The sequence below is a fragment of the Pristis pectinata genome, chromosome 1, assembly GCF_009764475.1.
Source record: "Pristis pectinata isolate sPriPec2 chromosome 1, sPriPec2.1.pri, whole genome shotgun sequence".
Lineage (NCBI taxonomy): Eukaryota > Metazoa > Chordata > Chondrichthyes > Rhinopristiformes > Pristidae > Pristis > Pristis pectinata.
Window position 1 is genome coordinate 107223803 of NC_067405.1, and position 20386 is coordinate 107244188.

At 39.8% G+C, this 20386-nt stretch overlaps 1 protein-coding gene across 4 annotated transcripts in view; it reads right to left on the bottom strand.

Annotated features, from left to right (window-relative positions):
• Nucleotides 1–20386, bottom strand: part of mipol1 (mirror-image polydactyly 1) — a 225614-nt gene that overhangs the window by 75049 nt on the left and 130179 nt on the right. For all 4 annotated transcript variants that reach the window (XM_052033337.1, XM_052031773.1, XM_052032565.1 and 1 more), the window contains one exon: nucleotides 17795–17902. In XM_052033337.1, coding sequence (XP_051889297.1) covers nucleotides 17795–17902 — 108 coding nt within the window. The remainder of the gene's footprint in view (nucleotides 1–17794; nucleotides 17903–20386) is intronic.

The window sequence follows — 20386 nt, forward strand, 5'->3', positions numbered from 1 at the left end:
AATCTACCTGATTTTCATTTCCATTGGGTGGTTTTAATAGGCATTAAGCATTAAGTTGCAAATGCAAGGACTTTTCTACTGAGGTAAAAAAAGTAAGAATTCTCTATTTGGGCTAAATATCATTTTGATTTTGAATGAACAAGAAATCTTGAGAGCTGCCTGTATGGCGGAAGTTGACCACATATGGCCTGTTTACCTGAATTTAAATTGCTTTCAATAAAGCAAACAGACAGAGCTTAACCTTACCTTGTTAAAACAAACCATAAACACTTTGGAAGTTTTGGTTCCATATTTATGGATTATTAGTACCCAATTAATGGGACATTCTTCTGGACAGAAAAGGTGCGAGGTCCGTTTAGTTCATTGATGTGCACTGGAGCAAACAAAATAATGTTTATATAAAAGAAACACTACACTTAAAAGAACATTCCTTCATTCTCAGACAGTAAAATCACTAATGCATTTTGGAAGTGCACTCCCTTGATAGTGCTTTTGGTAAAGTGAAATCTCTTGTAACTATTTCTCTACTTCTTTCCCATTTTCTTTTTCTTTGTTTATCACTATGAATAGACACAAAACTATTTTCTGTATATTTTTTGCACACGCATGTCCAAAAATTGGAAGCAACAGCACACTTTTTATGTGCAAATTGTGCATAAAATTGATTTGACCAGAGACAGACTGTATTATCAAAAATGGGCTCACTGGGAAACTGTCCTGAGCACTTGTGCAGCTGACATTTCTCCAGCATCAGTTGCAAATCTAATGATATCACAAATCTCACAATACATATTTGGTCCCTTGCCAGTGCAAAATGGAGCTTTTGGGTGCAAGCTACCACCTTTGCTGAAACAAACCAAGAAAACACTGCACTACTTTGTTATATTTGTTAAATGAGGCATGTATTTAGTGCACCAAAGGAAAGGTAAATCCTGTTACTAGGGAATAGTCTTGCTGAAAATTATTCATAATACTTGGGATTCAAGCTCAGCTGGAAATATATTTAGAATCTATGCAAAGCAGTTTCCTTTAACGTTCAGAACAAAAGTGGAGCGTAAGTTTGAACAAACATTATAGAACATATTAAAAAACAAATCCAGTAACATGTCCACCATTTACATAACTTTCAAATCTATCAGAAATAAATTTGAGCACAATTTGGTGCGAACTTATTCTTCCTTTTTCTCTTTTAAAGTGCCTGGAGATTACTTTTTAACTAATTAAAATGCATATACCACTTGCAGGATATTCATTCCACATTTATCCTGTCTACTATTTGAAAAGACTGAGGGAATACCAAAGGATTGATAGATTTGACTCAAAGCTAATCTTCGATTTAGTAGCAAGCTAACTGGTTAAGAATAGCATAAAGCAGTACCTAATACCAACATTTTGTTGGGGGACTGCAGTAGGTATCATCTTTTGTGGTTTGCATAAAGTTTTCAAAAGCAATTATTATCAGTTCTTTTTCATTGGTAAATTTTCATGATACTCTCTGCTCAAAGATCCATGGATTGAAAATATAACTGTGGTAATAGGGCTGTAGTATCTATTCTTTTCCTGCATACTTTTTTCTGTCCAAATTTGGCTTCTCTTTTAAAACCTTTGGTTAAAGTTCAGATATTTGACAATAATTCTGGCCAACTTTTGTGATAAGTATTTTTTCACATAAATAAAACTTTGTGACACTGCGATTTTCCTGCACATTAAACACACTTAGAAATGGATGTTACTGATGTTGGACAAATAGGACAATGTTCATCACCTTGAGGAATGAAGACAAACGGAAGTTGGCAAGAATACTCTTAAAGGCAATTATAATTATTTTCTCACAAACATTATCAGCAAGTACTCCTGAAAACCAGGCAGGTGAGAAGTCAGGATAATTTGCTGAATAATAGAAGTACAACAAGTCAGGATGTTAGGATACAGAATGTTAGGATAGGGGATGAGGTATATAGGAACATGTCTAAGGTAGTATGTAGTGAAGATGGTAAGAAGGATAGACAGGTGGAAAGCCAGGATAATCTGCTGAACAATAGAAGTACAACAAAATTAATAGCAGATACCGGACTAAACGTACTATATTTAAATACACGTAGCATTAGGAATAAAGTAGATGACCTAGTGGCACAACTACAGGTTAATAAATAGGACATTGTGGCAATCACCGAGTCGTGGCTTTATGATGGATGTGATTGGGAACTGAATGTCCAGGGGTACACAGTGTATAGGAAGGATAGGCGGGTAGGCAGAGGGGGAGGTGTGGCCATGATGGTTAGTAGTGATATAAAATCGATAGAAAGGAAGGATATTGGGTCAGAGGAGGTGGAATCCTTGTGGGTGGAGCTAAGGAATAGCAAGGGTAAAAGGACAATAGTAGCAGTCATATATAGGCCCCCTAATAGCAGTCAGCAAGTGGACGATAAGTTGCAGTTTGAGATAGAAAAAGCATGCCAGAGTGACAATGTGAAGATAATTATGGGGGATTTTAACATGAAGGTGGACTGGGAAATCCAGAATGGCGGTAGTACTCAGGAGAGGGAGTTTGTGGAATGTCTAAGGGACGTTTTTCTAGAGCAACTTGTTGAAGAGCCCACCAGGGGATCGGCTGTTTTGGATTGGGTGCTGTGTAATGAACTGGAGGTGATTAGGGAACTAAAGGTAAAGGAACCACTGGGAACCAGTGATCACAATATGATTGAGTTCAGTTTCAAGTTTGAGAAGGAGAAACTGATAACTGGTGTATCGATATTTCAGTGGAACAAAGGAAATTACAATGGTATGAGAGAGGAGTTGGCCCTAATTGATTGGAAGAGTAAGCTGGCTGGAGGGACGGCAGAGGAGAAATGGAAGGAATTTCTACAGGAAATAAGGAAATTGCAGGATAGATATATTCCAAGAAAAAAGAAGGTTTTTAATGGAAAAAAGGCACAAATGTGGATAACGAGAGAGGTGAAGGCTAAAATAAAAGCAAAAGGGGCGGCGTACAAAGAAGCAAAGATTAGTGGGAAAACAGAAGACTGGGAAGCTTTTAAAAACCTGCAGAGAGAAACTAAGAAGGTCATTAGGAAAGAAAAGATGAATTATGAAAGGAAGTTGGCGGATAACATTCGAAAGGATACTAAGAGTTTTTTTTTAAATAATAAGGAGTAAAAGAGAGACACGGGTTGATATAGGACTAATTGATAACGGTGCAGGAGATATTATAATGGACGATAGAGAGATGGCAAAGGAATTGAATGAATATTTTGCATCGGTCTTCACCGTGGAGGACATCAGCAATGTGCTGGTTAGTCAGGAGTCTCACAAAATGGAATTGAGTTCAGTTAAGATTACTAGGGAGAAGGTGCTAGGAAAACTAAATGGACTAAAGACTGATAAGTCTCCCGGACTGGATGAGGTGCATCCCCGGGTTCTGAAGGAGGTGGCTTTAGAGATAGCGGAGGCATTGGTGATAATTTTCCAGAAATCGATAGATTCCGGCGTGGTTCCGGAGGACTGGAGGGTCGCAAATGTAGTTCCGTTGTATAAGAAAGGTGGGAGGCAGCATAAAGGAAATTACAGACCTATTAGTCTGACGTCAGTGGTGGGAAAGTTATTGGAATCTATCCTCAAAGACGGGGTTACGGAATACCTAGAGGCGCAGGGCAGGATAGGTCCTAGCCAACATCGTTTTGTGAAGGGAAGATCCTGCCTGACCAACCTATTGGAGTTTTTTGAAGAAATCACAGGTAGGGTAGATAAGAGAGAGGCAGTAGATGTTGTGTATTTAGACTTTCAAAAGGCCTTTGATAAGGTGCCTCACAAGAGGCTGATTAATAAGATGAGAGGTCATGGAATTACGGGTAGGATAACAGAATGGGTGGAGCATTGGCTGGTTGACAGGAAGCAAAGAGTGGAAATAAAAGGATCTCGTTCTGGTTGGTTACCAGTTACTAGTGGTGTGCCGCAGGGGTCGGTGTTGGGGCCGCTCCTTTTTACCTTGTACGTTAACGATTTGGATGATGGAATAAATGGTTTCGTGGCTAGGTTTGTGGATGACACCAAGATAGGGGGAGGAGTAGGGAGTATTAAAGAGATAGGAAGGTTGCAGAGGGACCTAGACAGTTTAGGAGAATGGGCAAGGAAATGGCAGATGAGATTCAATATAGGGAAATGTGCAGTTGTACACTTTGGAAGCAGAAATAAGCGGGCAGATTATTATCTAGGAGGAGAGAAAATCCAAAGCACGGAAGTACAAAGGGACTTGGGGGTACTCGTGCAGGATACCTTAAAGGTTAACCACCAGGTCGGATCGGTGGTAAAGAAAGCGAATGCTATGTTGGCATTCATTTCGAGAGGTATAGTGTATAAAAGTAAGGAAGTGTTGATGAGGCTCTACGGGGCACTAGTGAGGCCTCATTTGGAATATTGTGCACCGTTTTGGGCCCCACATCTTAGGAAGGATGTGTTGACGTTGGAGAGGGTTCAGAGGAGATTTACGAGGATGATTCCAGGAATGAAAGGGCTTACGTATGAAGAGCGTTTGTTGGCTCTTGGACTGTACTCGCTGGAGTACAGAAGAATGAGAGGGGACCTCATAGCGACATTTAAAATATTGATAGGAAAGGACAGAGTAAATGTGGCTAGGCTGTTTCCCTTGGTGGGTGAGTCCAGGACCGGAGGGCACAATCTTAGAATTAGAGGGTACAGTTTCAAAACAGAGATGAGGAAAAATTTCTTTAGCCAGAGGGTGGTGAATTTGTGGAACTCCTTGCCACGTACAGCAGTGGAGGCCAGATCAGTGGGGGCGTTCAAGGAGGAGATAGATAGATATCTAAATAGTCAGGAATATCAAGGGATATGGGGATAAGGCCGGTAATTGGGATTAGAATAGCTTTTTATTCTTCTTCTTCCCCCATTCCCCATTTCTCATTTCTATTTCCCTTTCCTTGGAGCAGACTTGATGGGCCAAATGGCCTGCTTCTGCTCCCTTGTCTTGTGATCTTGTGAATTACAACAACATGCTTACTACCATTACATTATTCCAATTTACTTAATCAGAATGGATCAATGAATGAAATGCATTAAGGAGCTACGAACATGTTATTTGCATCCTAATTATAAATCTATCATTCCAAAAAAGACAAGTATTTTAACTAAAAGAATTAGAAAATCAACTTATCAAAATTGCACACACCTACTTCTTTCGGTGAAACCCCTCAAATGGAGTTCCTTTCCAAATACACCATTTCTTCCCCAAGACTTTTCTAACCCCATATTACTATCAATGCAATCGTTAATTAAGGCCATAAAGTTGTTTTCACGTTGAATACTGATGGACATTTTTTCGCCTGCAACAAATTCTTAATGGGAGTACTAAGGCTAGGGATCTTCTCTGTAATGTTAAGTTCTGCCTTTAAATCTTGTGAACCAATATAAGAGAGTGGTGCTCTGCATTTATGTAACAAATGTTATTATTCTTATCCCCAAGTCTGAATCCCAGACCAAACAGAAACCTGTTTCTAAAGTTCAGTGTAAAAGCAAGAGAACAGGTACATGAAGCCTGGTCTACTCAAGTATAAAGTAATGAGATACAAACATAAATATGTTTTGATATTTATAAACAATGGAACAACAATAAGTTGCTTTTCTGTGTAAAGAGAACCACATGAAGGCCATAAGATATGGGGCAGAATTAGGCCATTCGGCCCATTGTGAAGACAGCATAGATGTAAGAAACAGTTAAAATAGTGAGAGGAAAGGATAATATTGTATTACAGATAAATAACTTGAGCCTGGTCTCTACATTTTAATATAACAGAATTAAAAAGCATAGGACCAATAAAATGGCACACAGATGACAGCATGATAAGAGATCGTTTTGCTATGTCATAAAATGGTATTGCTCCATATGAACTTGCAAGAGGAATATATCACCTGGCAACTACTACAAGCAACACAAAGTTACTAGAGTAACAGGAGATGTCAGTTTGTTAATGATTAAAAAAAGGGAATAGGGAGGCAAGTTGAAATATAATTAAGAAGAGAGTTTGATTGAAACCCTCTCTTAAGCAAAAATGCAAAGTATTTGATCATCATAAAGACTAGATTAACAATTTCAAATACATGCAAATGCTTCTGATTTATTGTAAACAATTTAATTGCATTTATACCATTTCAACTCTTATGAATGTTTCCAGGTGATAAAATGTTGTTTCTTGAGCATACAAAGAGAAAACTTATAATAAACACTTTCTTAGAACTTTGATGATTGAGAATAGCATTACTATTAACCATGATTATTGTCTTCCATTGATTTGTGCAGGTAAGTTATATTGTACAGTTCACAAATTGTTGCATCTATTTCGTCAGTGTGCTCATGATGGTTGATGAACTGAGATTTATTTTTAAAAGTGCTGAAGTTGGACACACAGCTCTAGTTTTAGCTCTCTTGTTTTTCCTAAATGGAAATCTTGCATTGCAGAAAACAGTTTGGTTTACATTTGAAAAAGAACTATCTTTAAACTGGAGTGCCCATTAAAGTTTTAAAAATGTGATATTCTACATAACTATCCTCAACAAAGCACAACAATGTCAAAGACATTCAGAAAAAATGTATTGCATTTGCTTATTTTGTGAATATATCCATGAGAGGTACAAGAAAATTTGTATAGTTTATATTCTTTTAATGAACTGATACATTTATCAACCTTTCAAGAAGAGTGGTTGAAGTTATTATATATTGTTATATTTCCTTCACTACATTCCATTTAAAAACTGAATTAACTAATGTTGTAAACTATTATCTTTAAATTTATAAATCACCAAGGCTTTAAAAAAGTGGTGTATAAAACAGTTAAAATAGTATCAAATATTGATCAAGAAAATGAAAATTTAAAATAAGAAGATTGTTTTTTTTATGTATAAATGATCCACCAGGTAAATGATTATGACCAAACCCTTCTTGTGATCTGGAAGGTAATACAAATTAAACATCCTCAATGCCTACAGTCAGTCACAAAGAAAAGCAACATTAATGATTAACATCACTAAAAGCCCTTCGGCTTGTATAGCAGTGACTATCTTGAAGGCATGTATCATTCTCTGGCTACTTGCAGGGGAATGAAGAAAAGCCAGAGAGTAAACACAGGTGCTGTAGATCTGGAGTTGCTGTCAGGGATAACTGCATTGGCCTCAAACTATGGTATCTGAAGTGTCTTGTTCCTTCTATTATTGCATCAGTTTCTCAATTTTGCTCTGCTATTATATGGAAAGAAAGTAATTTCTTTTGCCATGTTAACTCACAATCAACAATGTACCCACACAGAGAATTATAGTCATGATTACAAAGAGCACAGCACTATTTATTATTAAAATGTTTTATTTTCTCCCTGTTTTGATGAGACAATTTGATTATTGCTGTTAGATTAGCACTCTAATCTAATGGTGATTTCCAAGCTTTTAAGGAGAACATTTCCTCTGACGTTTTCCTCCAAGTGAAGTGAAGTGAAGTGACTATGTTGCCACTATTGTCCCCACCAACCATCCCCCTCCCCATCACACTCTATCTCTCTCTGCCTCACATACGTACATACACACCACAACAACGTAATCAACATACGAATTCCCCACAAACTAAAGGCAGAAGGCCCCTACGGACACAAACCTCTCCTAACAGATAATTAAAAATATTTTTGACTTATTTTTAAGCTACAATTAATGCAGGCAATTTACTGAGGAAGGATGTGTTGGTAAGGATTAAAGTTGTGTATGCAGTCGTGAATTGGTGAAAACATAATATTAAATAGTGAGCTGGGCTAGTTAGGAGTAAAATGAAGAACACTTCTGCACAATTGTTAGTGGAATTTTGGCCCTTATAGGTAAATTGGCTGTCACATTTTCTGATAGAGTCATATAATAAATCAGCATGGAAATAGGCCCTCCGACCCAATCGTCCACGTTGACCATGGTGCTCACCAAGCTCGTCCCATTTGCCCGCATTTGGCCAATATCCCTCTAAACCCCTCCTATCTATGTACTTATCCAAATGTCTTTTGAATGTTGTTATTGTACCTGCCTCAACCACTTTCTCTGGCAGCTGATTCCATATATGCACCACCCTCTGAATGAAGAAGTTGCGTCCTAGGTCCCTTTTAAATCTTCCACCTCTCATCTTAAACCTTCTCTGGGAAAAAGACTATGTGTGTTTACCCTATCTATGCCCCCTTTGATTTTATATACCTCTATAATGTCACCCCTCAAGCTCCTACTCTCCTAGCCTGCTCAACCTCTCCCTTTCACTCAGGCCCTCAAGTCCTGAAAGCATCCTCGTAACTCTTCTCTGCATTTTTTCCAGTTTAATGATGTCTTTCCCATAACAGGGAAACTGGACACAATACTCCAAGTGCGATCTCACCAATATCTTGTACAACTGCAATATAACGTCCTAACTCCTCTGTTCCACAACACTCCCCATTCACCTAACAAGTCATATTGTGATATATGAAAAATGATCATACTTTAAAAAAAATGGCTTTAGAGTGCTCAGGAATGTACATAGGTCTGAAAAGGTGCTGTATGAATAAGAGTTTTTAATTTTTTTCACCAAACATGGATTGATGTGGTCTCTGCTTTCATTGTGAACAATGAAATTGAATTCTACAGCCACGTAACCCACTGTGTGAGATGCAATCTCTTGATTCCAGTCTAAAATATTTTGCATTCAATCCTTATTAAAAAGGATAGCAATGATATTATAATATGATATTAACCCTCCCTGCCATTGAGGACATCTTCAAGAGGCGGAGCCTCAAGAAGGTGACATCCATCATTAAGGACCCTCACCACCCAGGACATGCCCTCTTCACATTACTGCCATCGGGGAGGAGGTACAGGAGCCTGAAGACCCACACTCAATGTTTCAGGAACAGCTTCTTCCCCTCTGCCATCAGATTTTTGAATGGTCCATGAACCCATGAACACTACCTTGTTATTCCTCTTTTGCACTATTTATTTATTTTTGTAACTTGTAGTAATTTTATGTCTTTGACGCAAAACAACAAATTTCATGGCATTTGTCAGTGATAATAAACCTGATTCTGATAAATGAAACAATGAAAATTCTAACATGTTGACAACTTTGCGTTAATATTTACAGTAAAGGATGAGAAAAGAATCAAGGATGCCCAAGGAAACATATTGTATTGGGGCTAGTGACATGCAAGATCAACAAACAAAACATCAGCAACGACAAAAATAATGATACTTAAAAATGACAAATCCTCAGGACCAGGTAGCTTCAATCCCAGAGTTTTTAAAGGGAGTTGATTGAACATGGCTATAATTATTTTAACTGTTCCAATATTCCCTCAATTTGGGAATTGTTCTTTCGGATTGGAAAAAAGCAAAAAGGGAAAAGGAGGGAATTAAAGATCCGCTACACTAACATCAATTGTTGAGTAAGTGAGCAATTACTTGGTTGAATGATTAAGGAGAGTGACTAAGCACCTTGAAAATTTTCAGCTAATTAGTAAAAGTCTATATGGATTTCGTAAAGGGCAGGTTATGCTTGAGAAATGTGACTGAATATTTAGAAAACAAAAGTAGTGGAGAGGACTCAAAAATAAATCTTATTAATTTAGACTTCCAGAAGGTATTTGGAGAAGAGACTCTGAGCACAATTTCAAGCTCATGGAATTGAATCTGGCTAGGAAACTGCCTTCTACGTATCTGACAGAGTGGAGGGATAATAGGCAGATACTTACATTGGCAAGATGTGGTCAGCAGCAACCTGCAAGGATGTGTGTTGGAGCTACAACTATTCACTACAAACACAAATAATTTGGACGAGGGGGATAGCAACCTACATATCCAAATTTGCTAATTACACAAAGTTAGGTGATGCCGTAATTGAATGCTTTCATCTATACTGCTTTATAAAGTGATATTAATAAATTGGGCTAGATCATGTTCTTGCCTTGATGGCAGTTCTATTGAAAACTGCTGGCCATCACTTACTCACCATTTCCCTTGGACTCCTTTGACAGTGCATTGAAATGTGGATCATCATCTCTTAATTTTCTTTGTTCAAATGTAAACAGCTGCAATTAAACCATTGCTCTGCTCTAAATTGGCCTCTTGTTGACAAACAAGTACTTGGCCATTTATGATCTTGCAGTAGATGAATCTGGCAGAGAATTGACTTACTGACAAAGACTTAGTCCTTCTGCAAAAGCTTTTCACTTGATTACACATCCTTGCTGCAGTCTTCATTTCCTTCCATCAATTACGCTAGTTTCTTCAAAATAAACTGCATGACATTTAAAATAGTAATAGTACCCTTCCCGTGCCAGCCTCCTTACGGACTTCTACAGATTAGCTTCTGCATCCAGTGATTCCTCTTCCTCAGCAACATCAGCATTTGCCTAAATTCCTTTTACCATACAGCTTCAGTTATTCTCAATCATATACACAAGCCTTGCTTTCAAAACCACTGCACCTATCACATCACTCATCACACCCTCCCATCATTCATAGAGTGTTACTGCACAGAAACAGGCCCTTCGGCCCAACTTGTCCCAGCCGACCGAGGTGCCTTCCTGAGCTCGTCCCATTTGCCTGCATTTGACCCATATCTCTCCAGACCTTTCCATCCATGAACCCGTCCAAATGTCTTTTAAACACTGTAATTGTACCCACTGCTATGACTTCTTCTGGCAACTCATTCTATATATCCACCACTCTGTGTGTGAAAAACTTGCTCACAAGTTTCCCTTTAAATCTCTCCCCTCTCAACTTAAACCTTTGCCGTCTAGTTTTGGACTTGCATAGCCTGGGAAAAAGACTTGACCATCTACCTCATCTATTCCCCTCATGATATTTTAAACTTCTTTAAGGTCACCCCTCAGCCTCCTTCAGTCCAGAAAAAACAGTCCCCGCCTATCCAGTCTCTACAAATAACTTAAGCCCTCCAGTCCCAGCAATATACTTGTGAAACTTTCCTGCATCCTTTCGAGCTTAATCTTTCCTGTGGTCTGGCGATCAGAACTGCACATAATATTCCAGGTGAGGTCTCACCACCATCTTGTACAGCTGTAACATGACATCCCAACTCTTGTACTCAATGCTCTGTCCATTGAAGACAAGCATGCCACAAGCCTTCTTCACCATCTTGTCTACCTGTGTCACCACGCTCAGGGAACTATGTACTTGTACCCCAAGGTCTGGCTGTTCTACAACACTTCCCTGGGCCCTGTCATTCACTGAGTATCACCTGTCCTGGTTTAACCTCCCAAAATGTATCACATCGTACTTCTCTGAGTTAAATTTCTACTGCTATTCCTGTGCCCACTTTCTAGGCTGATCTAGAACCTGTTGTAACCTTAAACAACCTTCCTCACTGTCCACCACAGCACGAATTTTGATGTATTCTGCAAACAAACTTAAAAGGGGACCCAGCACCGATCTTTGCGGCACACCACTGGTCACAGGCCTCCAATCTGAGAAACAGCCCTCGACTACTACTCTCTGACTCCTGCCATCAAGCCAATTTTGTATCCAATTAGGCTAGCTCACCTTGTATCCCATGTGAATTGCACCTTCCGGACCAGCCAAACATGTGGGACCTTGTCAAGGGCCTTGCTAGAGTCCATGTAGACAACTTCTACCACATGGCCCTCATCGATCCTCTTGATCACCTCTTCAAAAAACTCAATTAAATTCGTGAGACACTATTTCCCATTCACAAAGCCATGCTGACCACCACTGATGTAAGGCTCACTGGCCTGTAGCTTCCTGGCTTGTCCTTGCAGCCCCTCTTAAATAAAGGCACAACATTGTCCGCTCTCCAGTCTTCCAGTTCCTCACCCATGGCTAAGGAAGATACAAAAATCTCTGTCAGGGCCCCAGTAATTTCTTCCCTTGCTTCCCACAGTGTCCTAGGATACACTTGGTCAAGCCGTAGGGATTTACCCATCTTTATGCACCTCGAGACCGCTAACACCTCCTGTTTAGTAATATCGATATGTTTCAGGACATCACTATTCTCTCCCTGGAATTACCTAGCTTCCATGACCTTCTCCACAGTAAATACAGATGAGAAGTATTCATTTAAGACTTTGGCCATTTCCTGTCACATAGATGATGACACTGATCCTTAAGGGGAACTATACTTTCCCTGGTTACCCTATTGCTCTTAGTATACTTAAAGAAGCTCTTAGGATTCTCCTTTATCTTATCTGCCAATGATATCTTATGTTCCCCTTTTTACCCTCCTGATTTCCTTAAGTGCACTGCTACATCCATTATACCTCTCAAAGGGTTCACCTAATCCCAGCTGCTTATACCCGACATACGCCTTCTTTACCCTGACCAGAGCCTTGATATCCCTCAGCAGCCAGGGTTCCTTAATCCTGCCAGCCTTGCCCTTCACTCTAACCTTGTTACAGTCTGCATTTTCATAGACTCGTATAGCAGGCACAGCATAGAAAAGGGCCCTTTTGGCCCAACTTTTACATGCCAACCTACTTGTGAGTTGGTAGATTAATTGGCCACTGTAAATTGCCCCTAGTGTAGATTGCCCCTAGTATCTAGGAGACTGGTCGAATCTGGGGAGAGCTGAAGAGAACATGGGGCAATAAAAACATGATTAACGTAGGATTAGAACATAGAAACATAGAACATAGGAAGACTGCAGCACAATTTAGGCCCTTCGGCCCACAAAGCTGTGCCGAACATGTCCCTACCCTAGAAATTACTAGGCTTACTCATAGCCCTCTATTTATCTCAGCTCCATGTACCTATCCAACAGTCTCTTAAAAGACCCTATTGTATCCGCCTCCACCACCATTGCTGGCAGCCCATTCCACGCACTCACCACTCTCTGAGTGAAAAAACGTACCCCTGACATCTCCCCTATACCTACTCCCCAGCACCTTAAACCTATGTCTTCTTGTGGCCACCATTTCAGCCCTGGGGAAAAGCCTCTGACAATCTACCCGATCAATACCTCTCATCATCTTATATACCTCTATCAGGTCCCCCCTCATCCTCCGTCGCCCCAAGGAGAAAAGGCCAAGTTCCCTCAACCGACTTTCATAAGGCATGCTCTGCATTCCAGGCAGCATCCCAGTAAATCTCCTCTGCACCCTTTCTATGGCTTCCACATCCTTCCTGTATTGAGGCGACCAGAACTGAGCACAGTACTCCAAGTGGGGTCTGACCAGGGACCTATATAGCTGCAACAATACCTCTCGGCTCCTAAACTCAATTCCCCGATTGATGAAGGACAATACACCATATGCCTTCTTAACCACAGAGTCAACCTGCGCAGCCGCTTTGAGTGTCCTATGGACTCAGACCCCAAGATCCCTCTGATCCTCCACACTGCCAAGAGTCCTACCATTAAGACTATATTCTGCCATCATATTTGACCTACCAAAATGAACCACTTCACACTTATCTGGGTTGAACTGCATCTACCACTTCTCAGCCCAACTTTGCATCCAATCTATGTCCTTCTGTAACCTCTGACGGCCCTCCAAACTATCCACAACACCCCCAACCTTTGTGTCATCCGCAAACTTACTAACCCACCCCTCCACTTCCTCATCCAGGTCGTTTATAAAAATCACAAAGAGCAAGGGTCCCAGTACAGATCCCTGAGGTACACCACTGGTCACTGACCTCCACGCAGAATAGACCCTTCAACAACTGCTCTTTGCCTTCTGTGGGCCAGCCAGTTCTGAATCCACACTGCAATGCCCCCTTGGATCCCAAGCCTCCTTACTTTCTCAATAAGCCTTGCATGGGGTACCTTATCAAACGCTTCGCTGAAATCCATATACACTACATCTACTGCTCTCCTTTCATCTATGTGTTTAGTCACATCCTCAAAAAATTCAATCAGGCTCGTAAGGCAGGACCTGCCCTTGACAAAGCCATGCTGACTATTCCTAATCATATTATACCTTTCCAAATGTTCATAAATCCTGCCTCTCAGGATCTTTTCCATTAGCTTACCAACCACTGAGGTGAGACTCACCAGTTACCTGGGCTATCCCTACTCCCTTTCTTGAATAAGGGAACAACATCCGTAACCCTCCAATCTTCCGGAACCTCACCCGTCTCCATCGACGGTGCAAAAATCATCGTCAGATGCTCCACAATCTCTTCCCTCGCCTCCCACAGCAGCCTGGGGTACATCTCATCTGGTCCCGGCGACTTATCCAACTTGATGCTTTCCAAAAGTTTCAGCACCTCCTCTTTCCTAATATCAACATGCTCAAGCTTTTCAGCCCGCTGCAAGTCCCCACTACAATCCCCCCAGATCTTTTTCTGTAGTGAATACTGACATAAAGTATTCATTAAGTACCTCCGTCGTTTCTTCTGGATCCATACACACTTTCCCACTACTGCACTTGATATGCCCTATTCTTTTGCATTTCATCCTCTTGCTCTTCACATACCTGTAGAATGCCTTGGGGTTTTCCTTAATCCTGCCCGCCAAGGGCTTCTCGTGCTGCCTTCTGGCTCTCCTAATCTCCTTCTTAAGCTCCTTCCTATTAGCCTTATAGATCTCTAACATTACCTAACTCTCTGTACCTTTTGTAAGCTTTTCTTTTCCTTTTGACTAGATTTATTATAGCCTTTGTACACCACAGTTCCTGTATCCTCTCGTGACTCCCCTGTCTCATTGGAACATGCCTATGCGAACTCCACACAAATATCCCCTGAATATTTGCCACATTTCTTCCATACTTTTCCCTGAGAACATCTGTTCCCAATCTAATCTTCCAATTTCCTGCCTGAGAGCCTCATAATTCCCTTTACTCCAAGTAAACGCCTTTCTAGTCTGTCTGTTCCCATCTCTCTCCAGTGCTAACGTAAAGGAGATAGAATTATGATCACTATCATCAAAATGTTCACCCACTGAGAGATCTGACACCTGACCAGGTTCATTTCCCGATACCAAATCAAGCACAGCCTCTCCTCTTGTAGGCCTATCTACATATCATGTCAAGAATCCTTCCTGAACACACTTAACAAACTCCTCCCCATCTAAACCCCTCACTGTCAGGAGATGCCAATCGATGTTTGGGAAGTTAAAATCCCCCATCACAACAACTCTGTTATTCTCACACCTTTCTAGGATCTGCTTCCCTATCTGCTCCTCAATATCCCTGTTACTATTGGGCAGCCTATAAAAATAGATGGTTGACTTGATGTGGACGATGATCTGATGGGCCCGTTTCTGTACTGCATCTCTCTATGAATAGATCTGAAAAGCAAAGTTGTTATTGTTCGTGAAAAATGTAGAGAGCCTTAATCCGATCACACGAGGAATTGCTGTGTATAGATATGAACATATGACAAATATTACACCACTGGAAAAGATGTGAAACTATTTACAGGAAGATATCAGAAGATGAGCATAAAGATAGCGATGGTGGAGAACAGTAATGTGAAATGAGTTGATTTTATGCACAGAACGTTCTGGGTTCTTATTTCTCTCCCTGCTCTGGCAGCTGGCTCTCCCATTTTGCTTCCCCTCCTCTTGTGCACAGCTTTATGCACTGAGATGCCTAACCAAGAACTTCTTGGACTGCAGAGCCCAGTTACTGAGCACTGAAATATAGAAATGATACTCAGAACATACTCCAATTAGCTTCTTCGTTTTTTTTCATCCTTCTATGAAACAATAAAAAAGCATATTCCTTTGAAAATTAATTGCCAAAATGCAAATTTAATGCACACTACTGAATAAGATTGTAGCAGAAGTCCTGGCTCAAAACATTACTAAAAAGATGAGTATGCAGGAAACGAATACCAATCTTTTGACAGAGAGGCAGTATTAATTTGGAACAAAGGGCTCAAGAGAATATGGTACAAAGGCCATTGATTCCATTTAAATGTGTCATTGCAAACATCAACCAATCATAAATTGAACTGACAGTTATAGAGGTGAGAATGCAAGTGCGATGTTTATTATGACAGGTTTGAGGTAGTAGCCTTTAAGAAGTAATTTTATTTTGCTTATCCAGATTGACCTCAAAATCTACAAGCAATTCAAAAGAAAATCCAGGAGCACTTGAGAAAACAGTGATGGAGAGGGAAGAAAATCAAGAGATAAAAACCCTTATGACAGTATTACAATCAATCATGTATTACAATAAATATCAGAATAACTCACAACTCTGCATTTTTCTTTTTTATGCAGGAAATTGTGACAAGCCACAATAGGTCATATGATACCAAAACATCAGGAAATTAAATTCAACTTCAAATCTTTTACAAGTGTGATGCTTATATAGGAATTGGTTTGCTTGGAAGACTAGGAGTCTGGTGATTACAAGTTAGATTTCTGTGCTTCCATCAGTGAATTTCTTTTATGCCTCTGCTAAAACTGAAAAACCGAGTTTGTTATGGTTTTACAATAGAGAGTCATATAATCAATGCTTATTTCTGGGTAAACAAAACTGATAAGTATCCTGGCACTCTCAAGAAAATGTCTTTAACCTCCTCTTATTTCTCATTGGCATACATTTCTTCACTGACATCATCTGAACATACAGCAGTGTCCTTATGAATACTGATAACATTCATTTTCAATTCATCAGTACCTCTCTTGAAGAAACCACTGGCTTTAGACTAACTTTCAGAATGAACATAAATTTTCCCCTCATAAATATTGGAAATACCAAAGTCTTTTACTTTAGTCCTGGCCACAAACATTTTTCCCCAGCTACCAGCTCCATTCTTTTACCTCACAAATAATGTTCAGAACCATTGCATCATATTCAACCCTGAAATAAGTTCTGGCACAGTCAGAGTCCAGCTTCGCGAATGTCCATCTCCCCTAAAGCCTAAGCTCATCTGGTCCAGAATCTCACTTCTGTGTCAGAAAGGCCACCCGTGCTCTTTAAACTCTATCATCTAAAACTGCTGCCATGTTCTATCTTGCACCTAATCCCATTCATCCATCATCTCTGTACTCATTCACCATCCAGATTAAGTAGCCCTCTTTATTTTCAAATCCCTTCATGGCATTGTATCTCTAATCTCTTTCTTTCCAACAACCTCCCAAGTGCACCTAAACTTCTTTTCACTATTTGTTTCTTTGAGATTGGTCTTAAAGCATTCCTCTGACAAACTCTTGTTCATCTGCCTAATATAGCCACATTTAGTTCTGATTCAAATTTTCCTGTAAAGAATGTTTTTTTACGTTAAAAGTGTTAAATAAATACAGCTTGCTGTGCTTGTGCAAAAACGTGTATTGTTTCCAGCGTGTGAGTACCAGATATACTTAAGAATCAGTCTACTCCAGACAAAACCAGATAAGAGGTTGGTATTAGAGCTCCAGAATTTATAATTCTTTGGTTTACCTTATGAACGTATGTATCATTACATCAATGCAAATCACTATATGAAAAAGCACAAGTTTTAGAAAATGGATGTGATTCATAAAAATAGCATCAGTTAAATAGTGAACTTAAATTCAAACATTATGATAAATGAATACAAAGTTTAGCTCCAAATAATCACAAAATATGTAACTAGAAAAGATAAAAGGGTTGATCGGATGTAGATACTGAAATGTTTAATCTATTTTCCAATTTAATATTCTACACAAAAAGTTTAAATTCATGTAGAAACCCCACAAAAGAGTACTGAAATCCTTGTTTAAAGAAGAGGTTGTTGGCAAACACCACAACATACGAGTGCTGAAATGTACACAATAGATATCAGGAGGACAGAGATGACACCCATGGGTTATAACCCTAACTTGACTCAGAGTGTGCAAAAGATTTACCTTCAAGGCACATTCTTGATTGTTTTCAGTAGTAAGCTGTCTTGTGTTATTAGCCAATGACTGGTTCTGCTCTTTCAAAAGATGAAGCTCCTCTTCCAACTGTTTGCACTAGGGACAAATAAAGCAATATATTAGCTTATTTCTTGAGCATTTCTTGAACTTAATGTAATTTAATGATATCAAAATGATCAACAGATGTATATAGTTCCCAAGATCCAATTGGTACCAATTTTAAAATCTTGTTATGGAACAATTTGCAAGATTACGTAAAAGCTAGATGGAGAGATCAATTTATTCAGCTGTTACCACGTCAATATTCTTATTTTTCATTTTAAAAATGTACTCTATTTTACTGCAGCCTACTTTCTTATAAAATATGCTGCATTTTTGCATCACCTAAAATAAATTTGGATATCTTGAGTAAACTAATCAAGGTCAATTGATTAAATCTCATTTACACTCCAATATAAACCTTCCATTGGTCTCAATATTAAAGCAGCCTTTTTAAGCTTCAATTGCACAGTTTTAGCACAGTTCATTTTGCCAGCTAGGAAAAGCAATCAAAATTTACTTGAATATGAATTACATGCTTTTGGACTTTAAAAAAATTTTTCTCCTAATTGGTATTTAAATCATACTTAAAGACATTTAATGTTAGAAGAAATTTCCAGATTCTGAGGATGACAACCAGGTAAGTTCGGACAACACCTGCTCTTTTATCTCCTCATGAGGAAGTATAGGGTTAAAAACTGTCACCATACCTATAGCTGATAGAAAAATTACCTCGCAAGCAAGAACACGCAAGCTGCTGACTGAATGGATAAGGTGTTAATTACTTTGTCCGGAACCTTGGTTTCAGTCCCGTTATGCTAGACAATAGGAGTACTGGGTGCAATAAACAATGAGTGGGAAGCTTGTCCTAGACAATGACAGGTGATACCTGTCTTTGAATTTCTTGATTATAACTCAATTATGCTGGACAATAGGTGCGATGTCTGTCTCGGGATCTCTGTGGCTTGACCGAAACTCGTGGCGCCATATGCATTAAGTGTGCGTGACAATATCTGTATAAATGTCTGTCTGCTCCTTTGTACGGGGAGACCTCGGGAAGCGACTCTTAACGAGTGCTGAAGAGACCTCTCCTTAGCGGTGCACTGCTAATAAACGCGTTTTACTGAATCAACCTTGTGGCACTGTGTTACTTTACAGCGGACAGAAGTGAGAACTTAATTCTGAGATGACACTCGGTGCCTATTGTCTGGGGACCCAAACATTCCTTCCAGGTGAAACAGGGATTGACTTCCAAATTATTGTACTGCATTTGGTACGCAATGTAATTTCTTCCACACTGGAGAAACCAAACGCAGTTTGGGGAACTGCTGTGCAGGACAACTTTGTTCAGTCTGCAAGAGTGACCCCGAGGTTCCAGTTGCCTGCCACTCTAGTTGTCTATCCCACTCTGACATCTGTCTTTTGTCTCCGATACCTCCTTCAAAGTTTAAAGTGAGCTCAAGGAACAGCACCTCATGTTCCGACAAGGCAAATTACAGTCATCAGGACTTGGCATTGAATTCATCATTTTCAGACAATCAGCGATTCAAACTTTGTATTTCAGATTACCTGCATTTATACTTCCCCTCATTCCTGTGATACTCCATTTTAATCACCCCCGCCAGACAAACCTTTCCAACCCTCATTCAGTGGTATCGCCACCACTTGTGTCATTCAATCTCAATGCTCTCCACTCACCGACTCCTTTTGTTCTTTTTAGCTCTTATACTTCCACTACAAGTTAAAACTTGCATTATGTCTAATTTCACATTTTTCTGATTAAGTGTCATCAACCTGAAATGTTAACTGTTTCTCTTTGTACAAATGTGCCTGGCCTGCATTTATAGAATTTTCTGTAGTTATTTCTGATTTCCAGTCTCTGCAGCATTTTGCTTCTCACAAAGGATATAATCAATGTGTGATGACCTCTGTGGCTGAATGACCTGGCTTGGCTCATACTTGGTAACTTGGACAAAAATTTGGAAGTAAATGCAAAATATTGAAGATGTCTAAAATCTGAAAAACAGAAAGTGTTAGTAATACTTCACAGATTAAGTAGACAACACGGGTGTTCCCAAACAGGAAACCATGGATGAACCGGGAGATCCACTCCCGACTGAAGGAGAGGACTGCTGCACACAAATCTGGTGGTCCTGATCTGTACAAGAGATCAAGGTATGACCTTCGAAAAGCTATCAGGGATGCCAAGAGACAATACCAACCCAAAATAGAGTCCCTGACCAGTCGCCAGTTATGGCAGGGCTTACATGCCATAACAGGCTACAGGCATAGTTAACAACAGTGCATCCCTTCCTGATAAGCTTAACACATTCTATGCATGTTTTGAACAGAAGGGAAATGGATTGTCACCACCCACCCTGATAGCCTCCAATGCAACTGAAACTGTGATCACAGTGGAGGATGTAAGATCAGTCTTCCGAAGAGTGAACACGAGGAAAGCACCTGGCCCAGATGGTGTCCTGGGCCGTGTGCTCAGATCTTGTGCTGATCAGCTGGCAGAAGTATTTGTGGACATATTCA